At 52.0% G+C, this 10,297-nt stretch overlaps 1 protein-coding gene and 1 long non-coding RNA gene across 2 annotated transcripts in view; both read left to right on the top strand.

Annotated features, from left to right (window-relative positions):
* The window catches only part of ASH1L (ASH1 like histone lysine methyltransferase), a 48,900-nt gene that overhangs the window by 17,350 nt on the left and 21,253 nt on the right, over positions 1-10,297 (top strand). Inside the window, exons 4-6 of the mRNA XM_027906466.1 lie at positions 2,352-2,453; positions 5,454-6,198; positions 7,177-7,357. Coding sequence (XP_027762267.1) covers positions 2,352-2,453; positions 5,454-6,198; positions 7,177-7,357 — 1,028 coding nt within the window. The remainder of the gene's footprint in view (positions 1-2,351; positions 2,454-5,453; positions 6,199-7,176; positions 7,358-10,297) is intronic.
* On the top strand, positions 1,286-1,853 carry LOC114069583. The gene is made up of 3 exons (XR_003573801.1): positions 1,286-1,523; positions 1,609-1,629; positions 1,705-1,853. It is a non-coding gene; the product is annotated as an uncharacterized LOC114069583 (long non-coding RNA).

Below are 10,297 nucleotides of genomic sequence, written 5' to 3'. Positions count from 1 at the left end.
GACACTGAGAGCAGGTCGGGGGCTTGGAATGAGGGGAAACTCGTGGGTTAAGAGCTCTTTAATAATTGAAATAAAGCAATATATAATAATTATAAGAGGAGCCTTGTGATGGTGCCTTGTTGAGAAGAATCAGTGGAATAGGAAACCATCCCTCTGCCCTGTCGAGGAGCTGGAATCCTTGGAAAAAAGTGCTGTTGTTCATTCCCTCCTCCAGTGGAGCCCGTCACGGGTGTTCCACCAGGAGCTGAGGGTGCCCATGATCACAACAATCCCAAACTTTGAGGCTCCAAAGAGGTTTCCCCAGGGATTCTGGTAGATCAGTTTGGTGCTTCCAAGAGTTCTCCCACGGTTGCACACCCCCAGGGTCTCTCTCGAGCCACTGAAGCCCATGGGAAAGGAATTCCAGGGGTATTCCAGGTCTTGATTTTTGGGCAGAGCTTCAGTGTCCCACTGCCTGCTTTGGGTGGAGTTTGTGAGGAAGGGAGGGAGGAGCTCGGGCACCGCTGAGCTCATTCACCACCAGCCGTGTTTCGAAGGGAAACAACAAAACTCTGTCTCGATTCATGCTGGATTTTGTGACTCCTGCAGGCCCTGCACGTTCTCCTCCCGCGCTGCCACGTGCATCTACCTGGGGTTTCACACATCAATTCACACAGATCTCAGGATTTTTTTTTAGTGTCTTGGCATTTTCGTCACCGCAACACACGGGTTTTCCTGTGGCAGTTTAACAACCCCCCACAGCCTTTGCTTTCGGGAGTAATTGGGGCTCTTTAAACTTCAGGAAAATCAAACAATTCCTGTAAGAAATTACTGTAAGAAAATATTTACGTGTGAGAAGGGGGACAGAAATGGCTCTTTGCTCAAAGCTGCCGCAACCAACCCCGTCCCCTCACCCTGCAGCAGTCGTGGGGTTTCTGTGGCTTTCTAAAAATGGCTTTGACTCAAGTAATGAATGGCAGTTGTGCTTCCTGCTGCCCCATGGCATCATCCAGGGGTTCAGCGAGTGACAGCAAGCCCTGTGCAGTCAGAACACAGAGGGAAACGTGTTCTGCAGGTGCCTCAGATGCCGGTTTGTGTGCAGATAATCATCATCCTCGCTTGTTTAGGCCCTGGGGCGTTTACAGCTCTGCCCTGATGGACTGACACAGAAATATTTGGGGGTTTTTTGTGTTTTTCCTCCCTGGGGAGGAAAAGCAGCAATAAAAAGGGACAAATCTAAAGAGTTTTAAAATTTTAAAAGCAATAAAAAGGGACAAATCTAAAGAGTTTTAAAATTTTAAAAGCATCATGAGCTGGGTTTTGGAGAGCATCTCCAGCAGGTCGAGGGGGATGTTATTCCCACTGCCCTGGCCTGGAGAGGCCACATCTGGAGTGGCTCTGGGATCCTCAGTCCAAGGGAGGCTTGGAAACACTGCAGTGAGTCTGGTGGAGACAAAGGCAAGCAGGGGATTGGAGTCTGTGTCATCCAGGCAGGCTGGGAGAGCTGGGATCAGTCATCAGAGAGACTGAGAGAGCTGGGAGAGGTGGGATCATTTATCCAGAGAGTCTGGGATAGCTGGGATCATTTATCCAGAGAGTCTGGGATAGCTGGGATCAGTCATCAGAGAGCTGGGATCATTTATCCAGAGAGTCTGGGAGAGCTGGGATCAGTCATCAGAGAGCTGGGATCAGTCATCAGAGAGCTGGGATCATTTATCCAGAGAGTCCAGGAGAGGTGGGATCGTTTATCCAGAGAGTCTGGGAGAGCTGGGGTCGGCCAGCCTGGAGCAGAGGATGCAGAGGGAGCTCTTCCCAGCGTGTCCATGTGCTGGGTGGCAGGGAATGAAGCAGGAGGAGCCACACTGGTGCTGGTGGTGCCCAGTGGCAGGAGAGGGGCAGAGGGAACCTGCTGAAGTTCCAGGAGTTGTGTTTGCAGTGAGGGTTGTGGAATCTGCATCCTTGGAGGGTGTGGGAAACCCAGTGGGACATGGTGGCCCTGAGCAACCTGCTCGAGCTGACCCTGCTTTGAGCAGAGGGGTTGCTACAGATAATTCACAGAGTTCCTTTTCCCTGAAAATCAGGGAATGAAGCCATTGGGTTAATGTGAAAGCAGCAGTATGAGGGTTTTCTCTTTTTTTCCCCCCCATAAAAACTAATGCTGAAGTTACTGCCTGGTTTTACTCATGGCTTGTTCACTGCCCTGCCTGTTCCATCAGCCTGTGAGGAATCCCTTCCTGATATTCCATTTCCACCCTCCAGGCACTGAAACCTTCCTAAAAACCAAACCAGAGCAACCACCCGCTGACCATTTGCTGCTGCAGAGTGAAATGATGGTTTCTGTGCCTCTCCCATCCCCTCTCTCTGTCCCTCAGGCACTTTGCCAGCCCAGGACAAACCCTCGCAGAGGCAGTCGGAGAGCACGAGCTGCAGCCCTTCCAGGAAGAGATCCACGTCGGAGAGCACGGCTTCCCCAGGCGAGTCACGCTCAGGGGCCTCGCTTTGGCACCTCCCTGGCACGCACAGCTGGTGTGCAGCATCACTGTGGGGCACAGCCAGGTTTTCCACTGGTGTTTTGGGGTGCAAGGGCGGGTTTGGTTCCTCACCAGGTCGAGTCAGGCCTTGTGAAGGTCAGGGCTTTGATGTTCTCCAGGCCTGTGGCACTGCAGTGAATCTGGGAATAAGAGGGGTGGATTCATCCCTGGGGAAGAGCCTGACCCCTGTGCTGCTCTGGAGGCAGGTCAGGAATGATCCTGGGAGAGGGATGGAAGTGCTGAAAGGAGCTCTGGTAGCACCTCCATTGAATGAGGACAAGGCCGGGGTGCTGCCCAGAGCCCTGGTGCAGCTGAGCAGCAGGAGATGGAATTGGCTTCCTCAGCCCTGGGATGACATTCCCTGCAGCTCACTCACTGCTTGGGGATCCTCAGGATGGGAAAGGTTCTCCCTCCTGGGAGGGCTCGACCTGGAGAAAAGGAGGCTCAGGGGGCACCTTCTGGCTCTGGAATTCCCTGACAGGAGGGGGGAGCTGGGTGAGGGTCAGGATCTTCTCCCAGGTAATGACACAGGGGGAGAGGGAACGGCCCCAAGCTGTGCCAGGGGAGGGGCAGGTTGGATATCAGGAGGAATTTCGTCCTGGAAAGGGTTGTTAAGGATTGGAATGGGCTCCAGGGAGGTTTGGTGTCCCCACCCCTGGAGGTGCCCAAGGAAGGCCTGAGTGCTCTGGGCTGGGGGCCAGGGTGGGGACGGGACAAAGGTTGGACTGGATGATCTTGGAGGTCTTTTCCAACCTCAACAATCCCCTGATCCTGTGACTCTCTGCGGTTGGGCTTTTGTCAGGAGGTCACCCGTGCAGATGTCATGTGTGTGTGTTCCTGTCGGTCGCATTTTGTGGAATTTATGGACCAAGCTGTGACAGGGGAGGTCTGAAAACCTTCATTTCCTGCATGTTACCATCCAGCTGTCAAATGTGTGGTGAAGCAGACCCCTGAGAGCAGGAAAAGATTGGAGAGATTCCACTCCTTCCAGTGGAAGGAGTCCCTGCCCATTGCAGGGGGTGGAATGAGATCACAGAATCCCACAATATACTCTGAGTTGGAAGCCTACAAAACCCTCAGCAAGTGGGGAAGGCATCTCCCTTTTCCCTCTGGCTCGCTGGGAAGGGGAGCTGCCTCTCCCTTGGGAATGGGAGTGTTAAAAGCTCGGGAGCATTGGAATGACATGAATCACAAGTTTCAAAGCGATGATGCAGCTGAAAGGACCGGTCACTGTTGTGTTTGCCCTGGATCTGGAATGCGTGTGGGATCGCAGTGTGTTTGTCAGAGGGCTGCAGCTGGCCCTGGGATCAGGGCCTGGATCAGACCCCATCCCTCTGGAGCAGTTCCCAAGCAGCAGCGCTGGGTTGAGGTTTGCCGTGCTGGCAGGTGGGTGCTGGGAGGGAAACCCCCCCACGTACATCTGAAGGCCCAACAAGGAAGCGAAGGGTTGATTTATCTTCGTTATTTCGCCTGAAATGGAAAGCTGGAAGTGTAAATCCGGGTTGTTTTGGAGTTGTTGGGGTTGTGCAGGTGCTCACAGGAGGCTTTTTTGTCCTTTGTCCCCAGGTCAGAGGGGGGTTTTTTTGAAACGTGCTTTGCTGACTCTTCCTCCTCCAAACTCCCTGAAGCACCTCCTCTTCTCCACTTCCAGTCCCCTGGCTTTGGAATGACAGTGAGGATTCCCATTTGTCCAGGACTAGGGAACCCTGGGGCTAGAAAACATTTCAGCTGTGCTTTGTCAACTCACAAATCACCTCCCTCCTGCCAGAGGGAGAAGCCTTCCTGAAACACTTGGTGCTCTTCCCCGGGACAGTTCCCTTGACACCAGACGGCTCAATCTGCAGCCTGGGCCCCGCTGGGTTGAGCAGATCTGATCTGAATAATTGACCACAATTGCTGTAACGTTCTGTCACGGTGCTGATGTGCACTGGGGATGTATTTATGAGGAGGAGGCAGCATCCGTTTCATTCCAGGGAGAACGGGGTTCCTTCTGATGGAATGTTATCGCCGAGGAGCAGCAGGGCAGCTTTGGGAAGCTCCGAGCTGGGAACAAATCCCTTTTTTAATGCAGCATAATCGACGTGGTTGACCTGGAAATTCTCTTTTTTTTTCAAACACCGGTCTGCAGCTCTAAAACATGTAACAGTTTTAAAAGAGAGATCTAAATTTGCTTCCTTTGTAGATTAGCCTTTCTCTTTTGTCCAGATATTTTGATTTACCCTTATCCAATCAGTCCTGTCATCATTAGGCTCGTATTTCTGATAAAAGTGGTTTGCAAACATTTCAGATGCCCCTCAGTTTTTTATCAGGGTTAGAGTTTTTATGTGCAGAGACACTTTCAGTGTTGGATAGAAGGAAACTTGAGTTCTGGAGTGTGTGAACCCTCATTGCTTTTTGCTGTCGGAAGGGGCTGAGTGTGAAATCGCTGTTAACAACTGATGTTAAAGCTGGAAGGAGAGGGGTCGTGGATGGAAATGGGGTGGATGGAAATCGCGTGTCGTGTCGTGGGGCGTTCTGGGCAGTCACCAAACACCACCAACCCGTTCAGTTGATGTGTTTTGGTTGTGACTCCTCCCAGTTGCCCCCAGCTTTGCTGAGGCCGTGTCTGTGTTGCAGGGGTGTCTGTCTGTCCCCCAGCTTTGCTGAGGCCGTGTTCTGTGTTGCAGGGGTGTCTGTCTGTCCCCCAGCTTTGCTGAGGCCGTGTTCTGTGTTGCAGGGGTGTCTGTCTGTCCCCCAGCTTTGCTGAGGCTGTATCTGTGTTGCAGGGGTGTCTGTCTGTCCCCCAGCTTTGCTGAGGCCATGTCTGTGTTGCAGGGGTGTCTGTCTGTCCCCCAGCTTTGCTGAGGCCATGTTTGTGTTGCAGGGGTGTCTGAGGCCGTGTTCTGTGTTGCAGGGGTGTCTGTCTGTCCCCCAGCTTTGCTGAGGCCGTGTTCTGTGTTGCAGGGGTGTCGGTGCCCGCCCGGAGCAGCCGCCTGGCCCCGGCCGAGGACTCTGTGGACACTCTGCTGCAGCGCATGGCCCAGCAGGAGGGTCCTCCCACCCTGGACAAGAGCCTGGAGGCCGTGATGGCCAACGTGTCCGTGCCCCCCTCGGCCAGTCCCGCGAGGAACCACTCCAGGGAGAGAGCTCTGGGCAAGCAGGACAGCCTGGTGGCTCCAACCGTTCCCAGCAGCTCCTGCAGCGACAGCATCTCCCTCCTGTCGGAGCGCCTGCCCGGCACCTACTCCCCCAGGCACCTCAAGAGGAGCGTGGTGGAGGCCATGCAGCGCCAAGCGAGGAAAATGTGCAATTACAACAAGATCCTGGCCACAAAAAAAAATCTGGACCACGTCAATAAGATCCTGAAGGCCAAGAAGCTGCAGAGGCAGTCGCGGACCGGCAACAACTTCGTGAAGCGGCGGCCGGGGCGGCCGAGGAAGTACCCGCTGCAGGCCGTGGTGTCCATGCAGGCGTTCCAGGCCCACAGGCTGGTGAGCCAGGAGCTGGAGGACAGGGAGCCCAGCAGCAGCAGCAGCCCCCTGCACCTGGGCCCGGACACCATCACGGACGTCATCGAGGCCGTGGTGCAGAGCGTCAACCTGAACCCCGAGCACCGCAAAGGCTGGAAGAGGAAGAGGTGGCTGCCCGAGGAGCAGGCCAGGAAGAGGCACAAGTCTTTGCCTGAGGATGAACAGGAGAGCAATAAGAGGTGATTCCCTTGCAGTTTTGTCCCCTTATTGATTTTGTAACGTTTTGATCCACGAGGGAAGCCTCTGCTCAGGGATTCCTCTGGTTCTCATCAAGCACACGTAGCAATCTGCTCTTACTAAGGAGTTCAGTTTAGAGGGAATCAACACGTTCTAAGCGTGCTCCAGGCCTCTCTCAGGCACTGAACACACCCCAGAACAGGGTGGGATCTCAGGGGACCTCAAACTGCTGGTTCTGCGCTCGTGGCTCAAAGCGAGGCGAGTTTTTGGTTGTGTTGGGGAAGGGTGAGTTTAATGAGTCGGTAACGGGGTTCCTCCACCCTGCCTGGAGAAAGGAACCCTGAAGAGCTGTGGGAACTCTGGAGTGTTACTTGTGTGGGTCACAGCCAAACACAGGGTGTGAGGGGAGATCAGCTGGTGCACAGAGTGAAGAGTAAAAGCCAGAGCAGCAAGGAGGGGTCAGGGCTGCACCTCTGCAGTCACTGGTGAAGGACCACAGCAGGGATCCCTCTCTGATCTCATCTTCTCGTGCTTTTCCCCTGATCAAACTCTGTCAGAAGTTGCCCTTTCCAGAAATGGGCTCAGGGGCTGCTCTGTGACTCTCCTGAAGGCCAAGGAAAGGGTTACCACGCACTTTATTTTTAGAGTCCAAAGGCAGAGAGCATGAGCTGCCTTCTGAATTACTCAGCTGAGGCTCCAAGGGATAAACATTAGCAGTACAAACAACATTCTTTTTGTAATAACTAATAATGTTACTACAAAAATATTGTGCATTTCTTCAGATTGTGCTTAACCCCCCCCCCTTGATCATGGTTGTTGAGTTGCTTTTTTTTTTTTAAATAGCTGAGACCGTTAAATCGACTATTAATTCAGAGGCTTTTTTTGCTGAGCAGACAGCAGGGAGGAGTAATGAAATCTGGTGAGAGGATCTTTATGGGAAGGTAATCTTTCATCTTTCATCTTTCCCTTTCTCCTTCCAGTTTCTCTGAGGCAGTGGCTGACCCTCCCAGCCCACAGGATGCCCTTGGGAAGCCACCTGAGCCTGAGAACCCTGAGCAGCCTCTGCCTGCTCTGCCCCAGCGGGAGAAGAAAGCCCCTCGACCCCCCAAGAAGAAGTACCAGAAGGCAGGGCTCTACTCTGATGTGTACAAAACAACAGAGTAAGTAAAGCTGCTCTCTGGCAGCCCCCCCTGGAAACTCCCTCACCCACAACCCCATTAAGAGCAGCTGCTAAGGAGGAGCTGAAATAAAACATCAGCTCAGCTGGAGCCTGGGAGAAATCGGGCCGCGTGATTTAAGTGTCCAGAGCCTGAGGCAGTGGGGATGTCAAACGTAACCCCAGTCAGAAGGCAGCCTTCAGCAGTCTCTGCAGGTGTTCCTGGCACTGACTTTGAAGAAGGTGAGAGCTTCATTCAGCGCTTTTGAGGGTGCTGGGTGTGTGCAGGTGCCGAGCAGCGTCTGCAAGGAAAGGGGCTCTGAGTGGTGACAACCGCTCGTCCTGCGCGTGAAGGAATTTCAGATATGCACCCAGAACATTTCACAGCTCAGTGAAGTTCATCTCCATCTTCTGTGAGATGTTCAGGCTAGAAATCCAGCATTCCTTCATTTTATTTTTTTTTTTTTTTCCCACCAGGCCGTGGACACCTCCTCCTCCTCCTCCTCCTCCCCCTGCCCTTTGTAGTCACACACGTTTCCTGCAGCCATCTGAACAAACAGTCAGTTTGTGCTTCTGCCCTAATGGGCAGGTTGGAAAAGAGAGAAAATTTGGCACCTTCTCTCTTTTGTCACTTCAAAAAAAAAAAAATCTTTACAGAGAACCACTGGGAAACTTGCCAGTGCAGTTTATCAGCTGCTCCTGGCGTGTTTTCTTGTCCGGAGTGGAATGAAGGGGCATCTTTGCCATGGATCAAAGATCAAGTGATGAAAGGAAGGAAGGAAGGAAAGAAAGATCTGAGTCTGACCAAAGTGTTTGAGCTCAGATGTGCTGAAATTTTAACCCCTGAATGCTCTGCTGAGAGGAGCCTTCTCTTCTTCACTCTCATCTAGGTGGAGTTTGCTGAACCAGCTTGGTAAAGGAGTGACCCAGTCACTCCTGTGACTGGGTCACTCCTTTACCAAGCTGGTTCAGCAGAAGTGACTCCTTCACCAAGTTGCTTCAGCAGAATAAATCCACACTTCATTTATTTTTTTAATTTTTTTATTAACATTCCCTGCTGATTTAATGGGCTGTTCCACTTCTGCTGCGAGGGCAGGACATGTGGCAGTGCAGGAGGAGAGAGAGAGAGAGAGAGAGAGCAGGAGTTCCTCTCCTTATCCCACTGTTTTATATAACTTCCCTGCTGCAGGAATTTGGGAAAGCCTGGTCTTGGGTGGAGAAAAGGCTCCGTGGTGGTGGGGCACCCTCTAGTGCTGCCACGGTGATTGTTGCTCCCATTCCCATCGCTCCCCCGTGCCTGTTGGTGGCTTTTAAACCCTGCTTTTTCCTCTGGTTCTCTTTGCACTGTTCACCTGCAGACACCTTGGCCTTAAGGGCCATTTTCCTTCTCCATTTCACCCTCCCTGAATATTCCCTAAAAATACCAGGAGGAACTAGTGAAAGTTGTACTGAGGTTTGCTGTTTGCATCCCTCACATCCAGCAGCACAGGAAAGGTTTGGGCCTGGCCTGGCCTGGCCAGTGGCTGCTTTTAAAAGAGATTTAAGCAGCCAGTTTTAACAGGTATTTTTAAACTGCTTCATTTTCCCTCGTTTGCCCCAGCAGGATTTCCCTCCAGCTCACCCCTTGTGCAGAAACCTGACTGAAATACAGTCAAGAAGAGCTCAGGTTTTCATTCCTTGCCAGTGAACCAAGAATAAAAGGCACTCTCAGTTCTACCCCCGAGTTTCCAGCCCTAATTCTGCAGGCAGTGGAGCTGCAGCCTCCACAGGAGCGTTCCCAACCCTCAGCTCCCGCTGGGAGAGCTCTGGATCTGCTGCTGGATGGAGGGAGGTTCAGTGTGTGTGGCTGCAGCTTTGAAAACAGGGGAAGATTTTTAGGCAGGAATCACTCTCTTTATCCAGCAGTGGCTTTCCTAGAGGAGTGCAGAGTCCAGTTCACCAGAGAAATGCAGTCATTAGTGAACCAGCAATGAATTAAAATGCTGGAGACTGTTTAGGGAAACAGCAGTGTTTTGGTGCAGGAGCAGTGCAGAGGTGCCTGATCCTGCACTGGGACAATCAGCTGGGCTTCCTGCTCACTTTTTTGGCTTATTCCTTTCCCTGTGCTGGCCCTTCCTTCGTCCCATCCTGATGTCCAGGGCTGGATGGAAAATCCAGCCTTGCACTGGGGTGGTTGACCCTGCAGTTACACCGAGCCAGACCAGCTTATCCCCACCTGAAGGGTTTGTCACGCTGCTCAGAGAGAGAAAACTGGACTCACACCTTAAAAACGTAATTCCTCAGGGAGCCAATCCCAGCCAAGGTGGTGCAGTGGATTACAGAGTGGGAAGTGTTTTTTATGGAGTCACTAAGGTTGGAAAAGACCTCTGAGGTCATCAAGTCCAGCCTTTTATGTAGCAACACACACCTTTTCTTGACACTGCACAGAGGCCTTTTGGAATTCACAAAACCCCTTTTTTTTTTTTTTTTAATGTTTATAAAACTGCCTGTGTGGGTTATACTCGGTGATTTGAGCATATTTCCTTTTTTTTTATTAAATTTTCTGCTTGATTTTGGCATCTCAGCCTCTCCCTCTGGAGCCCCTCAAGCCCTTTTTTGCTCTCGCTCACAGAGCCCATCATGACCAGGCCTGACCCAGGAGGGTCCACAGAGCCTGAAGAAATTCGTGGGATATTCTGTGCTTTCAGATAATCATTTCCCTTTCACCCTGAGCTCCTCCTTGTCATTAATCTGTTGCAATTTTATTTTTCCATTTGCACAGGAGATGGGTGTGTTAAGGGGTGCATATTTGGCTTGAATGAAGTCACCTTCCTATGGAATGTTCTCCCTTTTTTTTTTTTCTCTGCCTTTGGTTTAAGGGTTTGCTTGCCTCTTGGGAACACTTTGCCTCTTTAAAATCCCTATTTCCTCTTAATCAGAACTTGCTTTCCAGGTCCTGTCAGTAG

This window comes from Empidonax traillii, unplaced genomic scaffold, assembly GCF_003031625.1.
Source record: "Empidonax traillii isolate 1590-97213 ecotype Southwest subspecies unplaced genomic scaffold, ASM303162v1 scaffold1298:size161147, whole genome shotgun sequence".
Taxonomy (NCBI): Eukaryota; Metazoa; Chordata; class Aves; order Passeriformes; family Tyrannidae; genus Empidonax; species Empidonax traillii.
The sequence above is the reverse complement of the archived record's forward strand: the minus strand, read 5'-3'. Positions and strand labels throughout refer to the sequence as shown.